This window comes from Gobius niger (genome assembly GCF_951799975.1).
Source record: "Gobius niger genome assembly, chromosome: 19".
Taxonomy (NCBI): Eukaryota; Metazoa; Chordata; class Actinopteri; order Gobiiformes; family Gobiidae; genus Gobius; species Gobius niger.
Window position 1 is genome coordinate 25,868,472 of NC_136870.1, and position 18,336 is coordinate 25,886,807.

The following is an 18,336-nucleotide window of genomic DNA, read 5'->3' on the forward strand; positions in this document are numbered from 1 at the left end:
TCGTATAGCGGTTTAAGACGGTGGTAAGAGGTTAAAACTGAGTCGTAACGTCTCACAGTGACTTTTATAAGTTAAGTCATGTTTCCCTCCCCCGAGAATACGAGAATAGCACCGCAGTCATAAAGGAAATGAATATGACATATGTTTCCCAATTAAACATTTGATAAGTTGGAGAATCCTCTTACAGTGTTTTTCCTACAGCCTCAAAGTCCAAATCATGAACGATCCAGATGTTGAACCATGAACCTCATTTAGGTGAAGCCTGGTTAGAAATCATTCATGAAATAATAAGCGTATAATAAAAGTGGCTTCTGCTCCAAATGTTTAAAGAGAGAGAGGCCACAGGAAGAGCTTTAAAGGGATATTTCAGGATTTTTGACACAGGGCCTCATTTCCTCGTTATCCAGAGTGTTGCTGATTTCTGGAGATATTTTTTTTTTTTATATGGTTAGTCTGGTGTTATAAGTGATTTGCCTCAGGTGCTCTGTGGAGCGGGTCACACTGTTTTTAATGCAGGCTAGCTGATACCATAGAAATGCACTAGCCTTGCATTAGCCTAGCGCCACGAAACTCTTCAAATATAAGAACTGCATGAAATACAAAAAATAAAATATCTCCAGAAATCAGCAACACTCTGGATAACGAGGAAATGAGGCCCTATGTCAAAAATCCTGAAATATCACTTTAAATTAACCTCTTAACTCCCACCTGAACCGAGCACGTTTTCTCCAGTTTGGCTTTACCCCAATCCAAAAGCTTTTGGGAAAAAGCTGTGAAAATAGCAACAAAACTGAGACGAAAACAATGATGGAAATGTGACAAAAAAGTGACAAAATGTGACAAAAAAAAGACAAAAAAACAAACAAAAAATGACAAAAAATTGATTTAAAAAAATGACAAAAAGGAGTAAAAAAAATGACAGAAAATTGATAAAAAAGGACAAAAAATTGACGAAAAAATGACAAAAATGTGATAAAAAATGACAAAAAAAATGACAAAACATTTATAAAAAATGAACGAAAAGTGACAAAAAAAATTACAAAAATGTGACAAAAAAGACAAAAAATTGATTTAAAAAAATGACAAAAAAGACTAAAAAATGACAGAAAATTGATAAAAAAAGGACAAAAAAAGGACAAAAAATTGACGAAAAAATGACAAAAATGTGACAAAAAAAATGACAAAAAATGATAAAAAATGGACGAAAAATGGACGAAAAAAGGACAAAAAAATGACAAAAATGTGATAAAAAAAATGACAAAAAAATGATAAAAAATGTGACAAAAGAAATTACAAAAATGTGATAAAAAATGTGATAAAAAATGTGATAAAAAATGACAAAAAAATTATAAAAAATTGACGAAAAGTGACAAAAAAATTACAAAAATGTGACCAAAAAACGACAAAAAAATGACTAAAATATGACAAAAAAAATACAAAAATGTGATAAAAAAGTTACAATAATGAGTTCAATACGAAATGACGAAAAAATGACAGAAATTTGACAAAAAATGACCAAAAAAAAAACTGCAAAAAATCACAAAAATGTGATAAAAATTTGACAAAAAAATTTGACTAAAATTTGACCCAAAAAAAAGACAAAAAATGACAAAAAAGTTACAAAAATGAGTTGAATACCCAACAAAAAAATGATGGAAAAAAAAACCTGATGACGTGAAGGAAAAAGATCCTCTCGGTTCAGGCGGGAGTTAAGAGCTTAAAGTCTGTTTCCAACGCTGTGACGTCACCTACCCCCTGCTCTTTAATCCCACAGCGTTGCCTGCTCCTCTCTGCGGCGCCATGACGTCCCCGGACCTGGCCGAGTCCTGGAGGAACTGCTTCGAGGAGGAGCTCATCTGCCCCATCTGCCTGCACGTCTTCTCGGAGCCCATCCAGCTGCCCTGCAAGCACAACTTCTGCCGCGGCTGCATCAGCGAGGCCTGGGCCAAGGACACCTCGCTCACCCGCTGCCCCGAGTGCAACCACGGCTACTCCCAGAAGCCCAGCCTGGAGAAGAACCACAAGCTGTCCAACATCGTGGAGAAGTACAACGCCCTGAGCGTGGAGAAGGCGTCCACCCCGGCGCTGCAGTGCATCCTGTGCAGACGCGGGCCGCCGCTCCCCGCCGTCAAGGTAACGGAGGAGGCGGGATCTCTAATGCTTTATCTATGAGACACACCGAGACCTTTAAACGCTGAACAACCCTGACTTAAAGGGATGTTTCGGGACTTTTGACATAGGGCCTCATTTCCTAGTCATCCAGAGTGTTGCTGATACCTGGAGATATCCATGCAGTTCTTATGTTTGAAGAGTTTCGTGGCGCTAGTGCTAGGCTAGTGCATGTCTATGGTATCAGCTAGCCGGCATTAACCCCTTAACTCCCACCTGAACCGAGCACATTTTCTCCAGTTTGGCTTTACCCCAGTCCAAAAGCTTCTGGAAAAAAGCTGTGAAAATAGCGACAGAACTGAGACGAAAACAATGATGGAAATGTGACAAAAAAGGGAGAAAACGTTGACAAAAAAGTGACGAAAAATTGATGAAAAAGTAGCAAAAATGTCACAAAAATGCCCCAAGAAATTGACCAAAAATGTGACAAAAAATTTGACCCAAAAAATTGACAAAAAAATGACAAAAAATTGATTAAAAAAAATGACTAAAAATTGATTAAAAATGACAAAAAAATGACAAAAATGTGATAAAAAATTGACCAAAAAATTGATAAAAAAATGACAAAAAATTGATAAAAAATGACAAAAAAATGGACAAAAATGTGACAAAAAATTAAAAAAAATTGATAAAAAATGACAAAAAAAAAGATTAAAAATGACAAAAAAAATTGATAAAAAATGACAAAAAAAATGATTAAAAATGACAAAAAAAATTGACAAAAATGTGACAAAAAATGACAAAAAGTTACAAAAATGAGTTGAACCCAACAAAAAAATGCTGGGAAAAAAATCTGATGACGCGAGGAAAAAGATGCTCTCGGTTCAGGCGGGAGTTAAGAGGTTAAAAATAGTCTGACCTGCCCCACAGAGCTCCTGAGGCAAATCACTTATAACACCAGACTAACCATATAAATGTCTGTGTCCATTGAATCATTTAAAATACCTTATATTTGAGCAGCATCAGCTTCGTGGTTGTATAAGCTACGCGGCGGCGGAGTGATCTGCTAGAAAATAGTCCCTCAAAATGCGATCATTCATGTGATGCAGGTCAGTTATATTCCAAACATGATTCTATGGACACAGACATTTATATGGTTAGTCTGGTGTTATAAGTGATTTGCCTCAGGTCACACTGTTTTTAATGCAGGCTAGCTGATACCATAGACATGCACTAGCCTTGCGTTAGCCTAGCGCCACGAAACTCTTCAAACATAAGAACTGCATGAATTACAAAAAAAAATATCTACAGAAATCAGCAACACTCTGGATAACTAGGAAATGAGGCCCTATGTCAAAACTCCTGAAAAATCCCTTTAAGGTGAATGAAAGCGCCCCCTGCTGTCCCGCTTCAGCCCTGACACATTGTACAGACATAATTCCTCTGACTCCTTCTTCCTCTCCCCCTCAGGTGTGCCTGCGCTGTAACGCCCCCTGCTGCCAGTCGCACGTCCAGACGCACCTGCAGCAGCCCTGCTCGGCGCTGGGGCACCTGCTGGTGGAGGCGGGCGCCGTGAAGTCGTGGACCTGCCCGCAGCACGACGAGTACCGGCTGTACCACTGCGACGCCGAGCAGACCGCCGTGTGCCAGTACTGCTGCTTCGCCCGCTGCCACCCCACGCACGGGCACGCGGTCAGCGACGTGGAGCTGCGCCGCAACGACATCCGGGTGAGGAGCCAAGCGTTATATCGTCCAGCTCCATTTACGGGAACAAAGATTCTTCATTTGCTGTAGATTTACTGACGTCAATGTGAGGAAACAGAGCAGCTCATTGAAGCTAAGAGCCGCGATGTGCTAATGCTACCTAGAAATGCACCGATCCTGCTTTTTATTGGCTTCCGATGCCGATACTGAGGGCTTGAGCATCTGCCGATATCCGATATTAAGCTCTTAACTCCCACCTGAACTGATCCCATTTTCTCCAGTTTGGCTTTACCCTAATCAAAAAGCTTCTTGGGAAAAAAGCACCAAAATAGACACAAAAAATGCGAAGAAAACAAGGAAGTAAACGCGACAAAAAGTGACAAAAATGTGACAAAAAATCAACAAAAATGTGACAAAAAAATGACGAAAATTCAACAAAAATGTGACAAAAATTGAACAAAAAAAGTGACAAAAATTCAACAAAAATGTGACAAAAACTAAAAAAAAGAGACAAAAATTGAACAAAAAAATGGACAAAAATTCAACAAAAAGTGACAAAAGTTTAACAAAAATGTGACAAAAATGTGACAAAAAATGACAAAAATTCAACAAAAATGTGACAAAAATTCAACAAAAATGTGACAAAAATTCAACAAAAATGTGACAAAAACTAAAAAAAAGAGACAAAAATTGAACAAAAAAGTGACAAAAATTCTACAAAAAAATGGACAAAAATTCAACAAAAAGTGACAAAAGTTCAACAAAAATGTGACAAAAATGTGACAAAAAATGAAAAAATTAAACAAAAAAGTGACAAAAATTGAACAAAAAAAGTGACAAAAATTCAACAAAAATGTGACAAAAATTCAACAAAAACTCAACAAAAAAAGACAAAAATTCAACAAAAATTCAAAACAAAAATGTGAAAAAAATGTGACAAAAAAGTGACAAAAATTCAACAAAAAAGTGACAAAAAATCAACAAAAAAGTGACAAAACTTCAACAAAAATGTGACAAAAACTCAGCAAAAATTCAACTAAAATTCAACAAAAATGTGACAAAAATAAAACATACTAAAGGTGACATAACACAGCAACAATGCGAGGAAAAAGATCAGTTTTGTGGGTCTTAGCTTTCAAATGAGGTGTTACACAGGCCTATATAATGGCCAAAGAGGACAGAATGCATTTGGTTTAGGCGGGTGATAAGAGGTTTTAATATCGAATATCGGCAGAAACTCAAACCCGGAAAATCGGAAGCAGAACAGCTGGACCGGTGCATCTCTATACAGTATATTTATTAGTTCCAAAGACTTGCCTTGTTTTTTGGAGTTCAAATCAAACTTCCCAAGTGAATCCACAGAGAAACCCTGAATAAAGCCCTTATTGTGACACTAACTTAACCGACCCAGGAATAACCAGGTCTAAACCGGTTCACGGAGGACCTTGAAAGCCTAATTTAACGTGCATTGATTCCCCCCCGCTCCCCCCTCCAGAGCCGCCCCCCCTGTCGGCCGCGGCCTTCCCCAGCGAGGATGCACCTGTGCCGGGCAGATAAGAGCCGCACAGAGCCCCTCATTGTTCCTGCCTCCTCCGCATTGTTTGTCATTCCAACACATGAGGAAAAAAAAAAAGAAACAGCTCTGCCTCAAAACGGCCATTTCGGCGACTCCGCTGCAGCTGATACACGCGGCCATTAAACGTCCAGGCTCTGAAACTGCGGCGGTTCTTAAACTGCAGACAAAGAAACTCCGGTGCTGAACTTCAGAAGAGTTTTGAGAATCGAACTTTCTACATTTCTGTAAAGGCTCCAAAGTGAAAAGTCCATGTCCACCTAACCTCACTTTGTAATTGTACTCATTTCAATCTATAGAGTCTTTGTCAACGATTTTCTATATCATAATTATGTGTCACTACAATTTGAACAAGCCCATTGGATTCCTAGACCCCCAAAACATGGGGTTAGACACCAAAACGACTTGTCCAGGATGAATAATAAAGGAGTAATGGGCATTTTAAGGATCTCGCCACCCTCTTGGACGCCATCTTGAAAATTAGACCTTTCCAGTGGTCAGATTTTGGTAGACTTTTAGTATGTTTATAAGCACACCTGATACTACAGAAAACCATTGAAAAACCTTTTGTAGTTTTGCAGTTGTTTTTTGGGGTCAAACCATACATGCAGCCGGCTACATTGTAAAAGCCTGACAGTGCCACTCCAGAGCAGTAGGTGGCGCTGTGCAGACGTACTGTCAAATACCAGTGACTCATGAGGAAGAAGCTTTGTCCCCGTCGTGTTTCCGTACAGAGGTGAACATGTGGATCGTTCAGAATTTGCGATGACTGAGGCTAATGCTAACGGCTATAGGAAAAATACATTGAGCACATACGTTAGCCTTTAAAAGCATTAGATGAAGTAATGCGAAAATTAATGCCATAAAAATCATTAACATCAAATTAAAACTGGCCTTGAATACGTGTTTCTTAAAGGTGCAACTTGTATGTTTAAAAAAATGTTGATATTATGTATGATATTATTACGTGTTTGACCTTTCCGTGACCCGGCGGATGCGTGGGCGGTTAGCGTAGCGCCTTTACTGTGGATTGAACCGTATCCATGGTTACGTACACATTCCAAAACACAAAATCCACCTGAAATAAAATGGATCTTGATGCATCATAATGATAATAAAGATCTGATCTGAAAATCTGATCAACCACACAGCAGATGGAGCTGCAGGGTCACTTTGTAGGTCTTAGCTTTCAAATGGGGCACTACACTGGCCTATAGGCTGTACACTCAGGTCGAGAAGCTTTTGGATTTGGGTAAAGCCGAACAGGAGAAAATGCACTCGGTTAAGGCGGGTATTGGCATCGGCGGCGTGTCGGTTTACCCCCCCCCCCCCCTTCCCTGTGGCCGGGGCGGAGCGGTAATGGTTACCCTCGTCCTGCGTGACTCACAGACCCAGTATTTCCTGCTCGGGACAGGACCGACCTCATCTAAACTTAATAACTCCACTGAGCGGTCACTTCACGGCCCGGCTCTTTAACTAACTTTCCCCCATAACGTCGTGTTTTAACCTTACGATGTTTCTTTTGTGACGTTTGGCCGGGTCTCGTTTTGTAGTTTTCCAGGAAGTCCTTCTTCCTTCTTTCTTTTTTTCTTTCCTTCTTTCCTTCTTTCTTTCCTCCTTCTTTTCTTCTTTCTTTCCTTCCTTCTTTCCTTCCTTCTTTTCTCCTTTCTTTCCTTCTTTTTTTCTTTCCTTCTTTTCTTCTTTCTTTCCTTCTTTTTTTCTTTTCTTCTTTCTTTCCTTCTTTCTTTCCTTCTTTTCTTCTTTCTTTCCTTCTTTTTTTCTTTTCTTCTTTCTTTCCTTCTTTCTTTCCTTCTTTTCTTCTTTCTTTCCTTCTTTTTTTCTTTTCTTCTTTCTTTCCTTCTTTCTTTCCTTCTTTTCTTCTTTCTTTCCTCCTTCTTGTTTTCTTTCTTTCCTTCCTTCTTTCCTTCCTTCTTTCCTTCCTTCTTTCCTTCTTTTCTTCTTTCTTTCCTTCTTTTTTTCTTTCCTTCTTTTCTTCTTTCTTTCCTTCCTTCTTTCCTTCTTTTCTTCTTTCTTTCCTTCTTTTTTTCTTTTCTTCTTTCTTTCCTTCTTTCTTTCCTTCTTTTCTTCTTTCTTTCCTCCTTCTTGTTTTCTTTCTTTCCTTCCTTCTTTCCTTCCTTCTTTCCTTCCTTCTTTCCTTCCTTCCTTCTTTTCCTGACACTGTAATCCAAATATGGGCATTTCCTGTGTGGGAGGCACAGGTCGCATGTGCAGACAGAGACTAAACTTCAGGGCTTTAACAACAACAAAAACAAGCCGATATTTGTGTCTGATTACTTCACTTGTAAAGGACTTATTCATTACCCGTTCTTGTCGTCTTTGTCTCCACAGCAATCCCTGCTGCGGCAGCAGGAGAAGGTGGAGGAGCGAGTGCAGGAGATCGAGGAGCAGCTCTGCAAACTGGACTCGGACAAATGCGTCGTCGAGGTGCGTTTCACATACTTTAATATAGAAGCTGCAGTTACTCGTGTGACCTGAGGTGGCAGTAGTGAGAAAAAAATGGCTAACTTGCATCTAGTCCCTTTAACTTTCTGAAGAGTGTGGCTTTAACGGGTCAGCACAAATCAAAACATAACCGTTGTTCAAATATGAGGCTGCTGTCATTTTTTTGTCCATTTTTTATCAATGTTATGTCATTTTTTATCACATTTTTGTAATTTTTTTGTCACATTTTGTCACATTTTTTGTCATTTTTTTGTCACATTTTTTCATAAATTTTTTATTAATTTTTTTGTCATTTTTTTGTCATTTTTTTGGTCATTTTTAAAACAAAATTATCACATTTTTGTATTTTTTTTTGTCGCATTTTTGTCATTTTTTTGTCATTTTTTATCAAATTTATGTCACTTTTTTGTCACATTTATCGTCAATATTTTAATACATTTTCAGTCATTTTTTATCACATTTTTGTAATTTTTTTTGTCACAGTTTTGTCATTTTTTCGTCAATTTTTGGTCAATTTCTTGTGACATTTTTGCCACTTTTTCATACATTTTTCGTCACTTTTTTGTCACATTTCCATCATTGTTTTCGTCTCAGTTTTGCTGCTATTTTCACAGCTTTTTTCCAGAAGCTTTTGGACTGGGGTAAAGCCAAACTGGAGAAAATGTGCTCGGTTCAGGTGGGAGTTAAGGGGTTAATTTAAAGGGATATTTCAGGATTTTTGACATAGGGCCTCATTTCCTAGCTATCCAGAGTGTTGTCGATTTCTGGAGATAGATTTCTATGGTATCAGCTAGCCTGAGACATGGTTTCCACTGACATTAGCCCCTCAAAAACACCTGCTGAGTTTTGTCTTTCAAACACATGAATCAGCCCTGTGCACCTAATACAGCGCCCCCTGCTGGTACAAAAACATCGGCGGTGCATATCAGTCGACCTTTACGCAGGAGAATAGGAGATTGAGTGTCCTTAGCAAGGCCGTGGGAACCCAGGGTGCTGAGGGCGCTGCAGCACCCCCTGGTGGATAGTTTGTGAACTGCAGGCAATATTAACCCCTTAACTCCCACCTGAACCGAGCACATTTTCTCCAGCTTTACCCCAATCCAAAAGCTTCTGGAAAAAAGGTGAGAAAATAGCAACAAAGCTGGGACAAAAACAATGATGGAAATGTGACAAAAAAGTGACGAAAAATTGATGAAAAAGTGGCAAAAAATGTCACAAGAAATTGACAAAAAAAGACAAAAATGTGACAAAAATGTGATAAAAATTTGACGAAAAATTGAGAAAAAATGAATGAAAAGGTGATAAGAATTTGACAAAAAAATGCGAATAATTTGACAAAAAAATGACAAAAATTGACAAAAAAAAAGGGAGAAAAAATTTGATGAAAAATTTAGAAGAAAAAGTGATAAGAATTTGACGAAAAAGTGACAAAAAAGTCACGAAAATTTGACAAAAATGAGACGACTGCCCAACAAAAAAAGTGATGAAAAAAATCTGATGTGAGGAAAAAGATCAATTTAGTTTTGTAGGTCTTTCAAATGAGGCGTTACACTGGCCTACAGGATTTGGGTAAAGCTGAACTGGAGGTAAGAGGTTAATAAATAGGATTTATGCACAGAAAAAGTATTTTGGGGGTAAATTTTATCCCTCAGCACCCCCTAAAATATCTTCCCACGGCTCTGCTCCTTAGCAACACTGAGCTAACGGTGTTGCTAATGAGGAGCTAACAGTTCTGTGTGTCCCCCTGTGGCGCCCCCTGCAGGACCGCGTGTGCGAGCTGAAGGAGGAGGTGCGGCTGCAGTACCAGCGGATGCACCAGCTGCTGGAGGAGGACCTGGTGCGGACCCTGGAGGCGCTGGACCGGGCGCAGTCGCGGTTCTGTCAGGAGAACTCGGCCCAGGTCCTGGCTCTGGGGGAGCAGCGGCACGAGGCCCAGAAGCTGCTCAGCTCCATCAACACGGCCTTCGACAAGTCCGAGCAGCTGGGCTTCATGAAGAACACCAAGCCCGTCAAGATCCTCACGGACAGGTCAGTGCTGCAGCGCTGAGGAGGAGGAGGAGGTGTTTCTGTGAGGAGTATTTCTGCTTTTACTAGGGCTGTGCAATTAATCGAAATTCGATTACGATTTCGATTATTACACTAGACGATCACAAAAATTGCATAATCGAGAACAAACGATTATTAAGGATGCCCTCCGCGCAAAAAGTCCGTCCTGCTCGGTTTTTGTGACGCGTCTGATCAGATGAAACACCAGCACAGCCTGACAGAACTGTAGATTATATCGTACTCATATTTTTATTCCTAACTCTTGAGATAACGCCACTGTTAAGAGCTCACCTTGTGCTGAAAGAAGAACAGCTGTTTTGAAGCCTCGACATCCTTTGCTCAGACACTGGTTTTGTTTAGTAGAAAAGTCTAAAACTCTTCTTCAGGAGCAGATCAACGGAGCTCAAACAAACTCTTATTACTTCATGCTGCTGAGATGATTGTTTCTGTTCCCTTCGTATTTCACTAAAGGCTCAGGCTTTGGTTTGACATAAAAACATTAGCGCTGAGTGATGATGTCATCAGGCCGCGCGGCTCTGTTGGACAGGTGTGAGGGCTGGCCAGCAGGGGGCAGGTGTCCCTATAGGATTAGTTTAGAAACGTGAGCATATAAAAAAAAATGTTTTTATTGTCCAAAGAAAATGTAGTCCATAGTTGTTTTTTAAAATAATAATAAAAATGAATAAATAAAATAAAGATTTTTTTTTTTTAAGGAAACAAATAATCGTTTGAATAATCGTGATTTCAATTATTACTAAAATAGTCGTGATTATTATTTTTTCTATAATCGAGCAGCCCTAGCTTTTACTCCACTGCATTTGAAAGACACCGTCATTTCTGGACTTTCACAGGCTTAGGGGCCAAACAGGGCCAAAACAGGGCCAAACACGGCGATGTCAAGCACGAAAAAAACACATATAACTGCAAATAATACTAGTTACTTTATTTTCATTTCTGGTATACATTTGCATTTAATTCCATCTATGCAAATAACATGCGACAAAAGCCTAGTTTTAGTAGAAAAAAAACAATTATTGTAGCAACATAGTGCAACAACACCACCTGTACCTGCACTACCTACAGTGACTTTACCTCATTCATTTCTTTAAGTCAAAGGAAATGCCATATTAGACCAGTTTGAAAGTGTCAGTTCAGCATAAATTATTTTAGAAGTCATATATGTCAACGTCCTTTGCAATAAAGTTTGGAAAAATGGGAAAGTTGATGCTACAACGTTCTATGACGGACAAATACCAAGACACCAGAACAGTGTTTCCTTAACCTCTTAACTCCCGCCTGAACCGGGAGGATCTTTTTCCTCACGTTATCAGATTTTTTTTCCATCATTTTTTTGTTGGATATTCAACTCATTTTTGTAACTTTTTTGTCATTTTTTGTCAATTTTTTATCTCATTTCTGCAATTTTTTTTGTCATTTTTTCGTCAATTTTTTTTGTCAAATTTTTTTTTATTTTTTCGTCATTTTTTTATCAAATTTTTGTCATTTTTTTGTCACATTTTTGTCACATTTTTGCCATTTTTTTCAATTTCTTGTGACATTATTGTGACATTTTTGCCACTTTTTCATCAATTCTTCATCACTTTTTTGTCAATCTTTTCTCACTTTTTTTGTCACATTTCCATCATTGTTTTCGTCTCAGTTTTGTCACTATTTTCACACCTTTTTCCCTGAAGCTTTTGGATTGGGGTAAAGCCAAACTGGAGAAAATGTGCTCGGTTCAGGCGGGAGTTGAGGGATTAACTTTGCGAAAGGAGTGAAACAGCGCCCCCAATTTGACGCTGGTGGCCAACAAGTGTACTGCATCCATATTTGCCATTGAGAATGAATGGAAGAGAGTTAGTATTAACCAGATGCGGCGCAAAAGTAGGTCACTCTCTGGCGGGCCAACCTCATTGTCCCGGCGGGCCCCACTTTGGGCACCCCTGCCTTAGATAGAGCTTTGATACGACTGAAAAACAGGTGAAAGAACTCTGACGTGAGAAATACACAATGCCTGAAACCAAATCCAGACATGAAGTTGTGACGTTCCCCACTCACCCGCACAGTAACTCTGAGACAGACGACAAACCCGCCCTCTGTCCTCCTCCCGCGCCTTTAACGTGGCTCCAGGCGCTAAACAAACGCGATTAGTTCTTTCCCTGCTGAAATATTATGGAGGGACAAAGCGAAGCAATTCATCAAAAGTCAGTCTCGAGCGATTCCCCACGGACTCAGCTCGGCCACGCTCTGAGCGGGTTTAAGGCGAGGCGCGGCAGGTGGAAGTATGGATTTATCACACACTGGTCGAAGTGGAGATTTTGATCTAGTTTCCTCCCTTAGTTTTCATGTCAGAGGATAAACATGACCAAACTCACCCCGTGTGATGTTTATTGTGTGATGTTTTTTGAGGCGGAGGTAACCAGGAAGTAGCATCTCCACCGCTTTGAAAAAACGCCTTTCACACGGGTATTTATTCACAAATATTGACAGATTTAGATAATAGATAATCCAAATATGGTCATTTTCCTCCGGAGAGCTGCAAACTAAGAAAAGAGCGGCGGAAGAGGCGTTCAGGGCTTGTTTTCTCTGAATGAGGATCAGACCTTACAGTCGCTCCTACACTCCAAACTTAACAATATTATGAGGGTTTTTTCAGAGGGATTGTTTAAAGCAGCGTTTTTCAACCTTTGTTGAGCCAAGGCACATTTTTTTCATTGAGAAAATCACGAGGCACCACCACGAGCAGAAAATGTTCTCATCAAAGTGTCTTCACTAGGAAAACCGCATAGTCTCACTAACTACCTGATATGGAAGAGTATAATATGGTTACTCTGCCGATCACTAGACAGCATAGACACTCAAAAACAGTACATTGTTCGTGGATAATAATGCATTTGTCTAAAAAAAAAAACAACTGGGTGAGATTGGATAATTTCCAAAGGCACACCAGACAATATCTCACGGCACAGTGGTTGAAAAACACTGGTTTAAAGAGACTATACAGAGTTTAAAAATTGTAAAATGATCTAATTTCCTCCCCCTAAATGTTCCAGCCATGTCCTAATGTGTAGAATGAGCTCAGACCTGGTCACCACAACGGCCTCTTAGATCCTGCACTGTCACTCAGAAAGGTGTTAATTTGGATCTGAAGTGCCGTCATGCACGAGCTTCATATAAAAGCTGCAGTTACACATATGACCTGAGGTGGCAGCAGTGAGTATAAAATGGTTAACTTGCATCTAACCCCTTTAATGTCCAATTCCAAGCCTTTTTATTTATTCAGCTTTGAACCCAACAAAACAAGGCGGAATTTGAGTTTTTATAGATTTTTCTCATATCACTAATATGTCACTAAAACAAAACTACACATTTTAATCTGGCTCAATCTAGGGATGCACCGATACCAATATCAGTATCGGGGATCGGGCCGATACCACCTGCTTGTACTCATACTCGTACTCATTCATGAGGTCCCGATACCAGAAACCGACACCACCTGACGTGTGGCTGGCGCTGCTACAGGACGCAGCGAAAATAGCAACAAACTGGAGAATAGTTTAGTGCACGGGTGCCCAAAGTGGGGCCAAAACAATTCTGTTGGCCCACCAGAGAGTGACCTACTTTTGCGCTGCGTGGTTAATACTAACTCTCTTCCATTCATTCTCAATGGTAAATATGGATGCAGTACACTTTTTGACCACCAGCATCAAATTGGGGGCGCTGTTTCGCTCCTTTCGCAAAGTTAAGGAAACACTGTTGTTGCTACAATTGTTCATTTTGTTTTACTAAAACTAAGGCTTTGTCCATAGCTACCATTTGTTTTAATATAGCATGTTATTTGCATAGATAGAATCAAATGCTCATCAATCAAAGGCTATTGAAAAAAGAAAAAGTTAATAAAATAAAGTAACTTTATAATTTGCAGTTACATGTGTTTTTCGTGCTTGACATCGCTTTTTCATTTTGGCCCTCGGAGACAAAAAGTTTGGGCACCCCTGGTTTAGTGTAAATCCAATAATCCACATAGAGCTGACTTTATTACAGACTGTGCTCTCTAAATCAGAGTCTGTGCTGTGTTTAACCAGAGCTAAACATCTGCAGTGTTTACAACATACAGGCTAATGATGCTAATGTTGCTAACTAGCTGCTAACTCGCGGCTAACAGTTCTGGTGATTCTGACGCCGTTTTATGCCCAGGGGTTTATTCATCTGAAAAACTAACCCAGCGACTAAAAACTACTTAAAAACTACTAAAAAATACTACTAGAAAATCAAAAATAAAGACATACAGCATTGAGGGAAAATGAGCTGCAGCAAAACAATGAAATGCTGAAGCTACTGGATAAGTTACTACAAACACAGGAGAAAATCCACACGGAGCTGAAGTAAAGGAGAAAAGAGACCATTTATCTGCAGTAATAAGTAACATCTCAATACTATTGTTAAATAAAAATACTTAAATGAATAAAGCACATGAGCTGTTCCGTCTGTAATGGACAGAAACATAAAAATAAAAAATAATATTGAATGAAAATGAAAAAAAAATCTGATACAACTTCTCTTAAAGTGTCGCCTACTTTACTTAAGGAAATGTAAATGAGTAAATTCACTAATTAATCTGTATTCTCGGTATTCGGTAAGTACTTCAATCAAAGTATCGCTTTAGAAAAAGTGGTATCGGTGCATCCTTGGCTCAATCCGTTATTTCGATTTTGTTGCACCCAAAATATAGGCAATTTTGTCCATTTTTATGCCTTATTTTTATATGAGAACTCTATGAAAGTGTTGTCTCCGGGTTGCAGGTCTCAGGCGTGCGTGGGCAGCAGCCTCCCTCCCTACAAAGTGGGAAACCTCAACTCCAAACTGTTCCTGTCGGAGATCTCCAAGAGAGAGAAGAGCCTCCGCAGAACACTGGAAAGTAAGTCTCAGAAGTTATTTATCATTTATTTTATTATCGCTCTTCCTCTTTTTCCTTCATAAATAAGTCGACCAGGAGCAATCAGGAAACAGCGGCGAGTCAGAGCTTTTAATGAAGGGATTGATCCAAATAAGTCAAAGGAAAAATATAGGTGCATTAACCTTTTAAAGCAGAACTGTGTAACGTGTTTACCGTAATAAATCCTTTCCGTAGTCTCTCTGGGGGAAATACAAGTGTTAAAGGGATGTTTCAGGATTTTTGGTCTTTCATCTCCCCCTGGTGTCTCTGACCAGAAAACCACAATTGCAAGTTGGCTGCCACCGGACCGGAGCCACCAATACACACTAATAGAATCACGAAGAAGAAGCTAACAGGCTAACGGGCAAAGCTAACTGCGGGCTAGCACCACTTAAAACAGTATTTACAGCCAAGTTTGAGTGAAAAAAAATATTTCCATTGTGTAATTGGATTTTCTGTCAGCGTATATTTACTCTCACGGACAATTAATAGGTTAACCTCTTAACTCCCGCCTGAACCGAGAGGATCTTTTTCCTCACGTCATCAGACGTTTTTTCCATCATTTTTTTGTTGGGTGTTCAACTCATTTTTGTAATTTTTTTGTCACATTTTTGTCATTTTTTGTCATTTTTTTGTTGGATCTTCAATTCATTTTTGTAATTTTTTTGTGTCATTTTTTTTGTCATTTTTTTTTGTCATTTTTTGTCAGATTTTTGTCATTTTTCCCTCAAATTTTTTTTTTTTTTTTTGGTCACATTTTTATCACATTTTTGTTGTTTTTTCGTACATTTTTTATCAATTTTTTGTCTTTTTTTTTGTCTTTTTTTTGTCACATTTTTATCACATTTTTGTCAAATTTTTGTGATTTTTTTGGTCACATTTTGTCATTTTTTCTTCCATTTTTTTGTCAATTTCCATCATTTTTTTGTTGGGTATTCAACTCATTTATGTAACATTTTTGTCAATTTTTGTCAATTTTTTTTTAAATTTTTTTGTCAAATTTCTGTCATTTTTTTGTCACATTTTTGTCATTTTTTCGTCTCAGTTTTGTTGCTATTTTCACAGCTTTTGTCCAGAAGCTTTTGGATTGGGGTAAAGCCAAACTGGAGAAAACGTGCTCGGTTCAAGTGGGAGTTAAGGGGTTAAAAAAATCGCAACTTGCTACGACACCTGCAGTTGCGCTTATGGCCTCTAGGGGCATGAGTTACTTAGTTCTGCTTTAACCCTCGCGCCTCTAACAGTTCATCAACATTAAAAATAATTCTTCTGTGTGACGGTGTTGAGTTGATGAGCTGAAGCTGCAGTGCTGCCCCCTACTGTCCCGTCGCTAAATCCATTTTCACAAATGCGTCTTTCCTAAAACCAGCTTGTGTTTTCTCTCCCAGCGCCTCTGACCCCGCCCTCCGCCTTCCTCCAGTCCGTGGCTTCGTTCCCGAGCGGCGCCCACGGCTCCGGCTCCGGCGCCGAGAAACGCAAGCACTCCTCCGCCTTCCCAGAATCCTCCTCGGCTTCCTCCTCCTCCAACGGCAACAAAACCAGCTACAAAGACTCCGCCTCCTCCGCGTCCAAACAGCCGTACCTCGGCACTTCCTCTTCCTCCGGCGAGGGCCAGTCCGCCAATCAGCCGCCGCCCTCCCTGGCCCCGCCCCCCTGCATCAACGACCCCGCCACCTCCTCGTCCAATCACCACTCGGGGTCGGTGTTCGGCTCCTCCCACTTCCCGGGGAGCAGCGGCGGCGGCGGCGGGGGGGGCGGGCGGCGGCTCCTCGCACTCGGCGCAGCTGCCTCAGTACGGCGGCCGCAAGATCCTGGTGTGCACCATGGATAACTGCTACTGCTCCGGGGTGCCGTCGGTGTCGGGGCACCGCGGGCACCCGCCGTACCCGCGCTCGGGCTCCTTCCCCTGGGTGAGCGCGCAGGATTACCCGCCCCCGCCGCCGCCGCCCGGGCTGGCGTCCGGGGCGCCCACCATGCAGGGACTGGCCGTGCGCGACTGGATCGACGCGTCGCAGACTCACAGACACGCCGACTTCTACGGGCTGTACGGGCAGCCGTCCACCAAGCACTACGTCACCAGTTAACACTGCAGAAACAGCCGGCCCGCGGGCCAGCGGGACGGGCGGAGTTCAGAGCAACGGAGGGTTTGAGTGGTTTGGACTTCAGGTCTGCCGTGTATGATCATTACAGTCAAATTTAAGGATTTTTAATGCTGTTTTAATGCCCAATACAATATTTTTTAAAGCTTAACAGAAAGTGATTGAGCATTTTATACAGAAATACTCAAACACTGCAAAAAGTGATTAACTACATTAGTCTAAATGTCTCAATTTCAGCAAAATAATCTAAATTCTCATTGTATTTGATGTTTCAGTACATTTCATCCTTATTTCAGGTCATTTTCTTTGCCAGTGGGGTAAAGAACATTGGTCTAATCTAGGCCTCTATGGCCAAAAAATAAAATCTAAACAACCAAGAAGAAATTGGGGCAAAAAATAAGAACAAAAATTGGGCAAACATTGGGGCAAAAAATATTAAAATATGGCAGAAAATTGGGAAACAAGAACATATTGGGGAAGAAAAATAGAAAAAATTGGGAAAACATTGGGGGGGATAAAAAATTAAATATGGGAAAAGATTGGGGGAAAAAATGGGAAAACAAGAAGAAATTTGGTTGAAAAAAATTGGATAAATTGGGCAAACATTGGGGAAAACAACATTAAAATATGGAAAAAAATTGGGGGGAGAAATTGTAAAACAAGAAGAAATTGGGGAAATAAAATAGGGAACAAAGGGGGGGAAATTGAGCAAACATTGGGGAGAAAAATTTGAAAATATGGCAATAAATTGTTGGGAAAAAAGAATATATTGAGAAAGAAAAATGGGAAAAATTGGGCAAACATTGGGGGGGAAAATGGGAAAACAAGAGGAAATTGGGGGAAAAAAATTGGGCAAACATTGGGGAACAAAAAATCAAAATATGGGAAAAAATTGGGGGGAAAATTGGGAAAACAAGAAGAAATTGCGAAAACAAAATAAGAAAAAAAAATGGGAAACATTGGGGAAAATATGTGAAAAAATAAAAAATAAGAAAAATTGGGCAAAAATGACAACCAAGTCACTTCCTGTAACTCTGTCCCTGGACCTTCTTCGACCCCGGTGGATCCTAAACGTCTCCAGACCGACCGAAAACCACTCACTCCCTCCCGACTCTGAACTCGAGCCTGAACCAAAATCGTTTAGAAATTCCCTTTTTCTTTCTTCTCTCTTCTCTTTTTGCAGCGGACGAAATGGCGACGTGCAAAAATGTGGTTACTTTATGGCGTTTGGAGGAGGGCGGGGGGATCGATTCGACGAGCACTTTGCAGCACTAAAAAAACAAAACAAAAGGAACAACAAAGGGCGTAAAGTAACTACATTTTAATTTGCACGCCAATTGTTAGAGACACCAAATAATAGCGCACACACACACACACACACACACACACACACACACGCACGCCGTATT

General features: G+C 40.1%; 1 protein-coding gene across 1 annotated transcript; it reads left to right on the forward strand.

The window, feature by feature from the left end:
- Window positions 1-1,746: 1,746 nt before the first annotated feature.
- On the forward strand, window positions 1,747-16,920 carry LOC306978561 (E3 ubiquitin-protein ligase TRIM8-like). The gene is given in 7 exon segments (XM_079577189.1): window positions 1,747-2,133; window positions 3,580-3,837; window positions 7,736-7,831; window positions 9,612-9,877; window positions 14,698-14,813; window positions 16,217-16,584; window positions 16,586-16,920. Coding segments are annotated over 7 exon segments (1,764 nt in total). The 5' UTR covers window positions 1,747-1,800; the 3' UTR covers window positions 16,913-16,920.
- The last annotated feature ends 1,416 nt before the right edge of the window (window positions 16,921-18,336 follow it).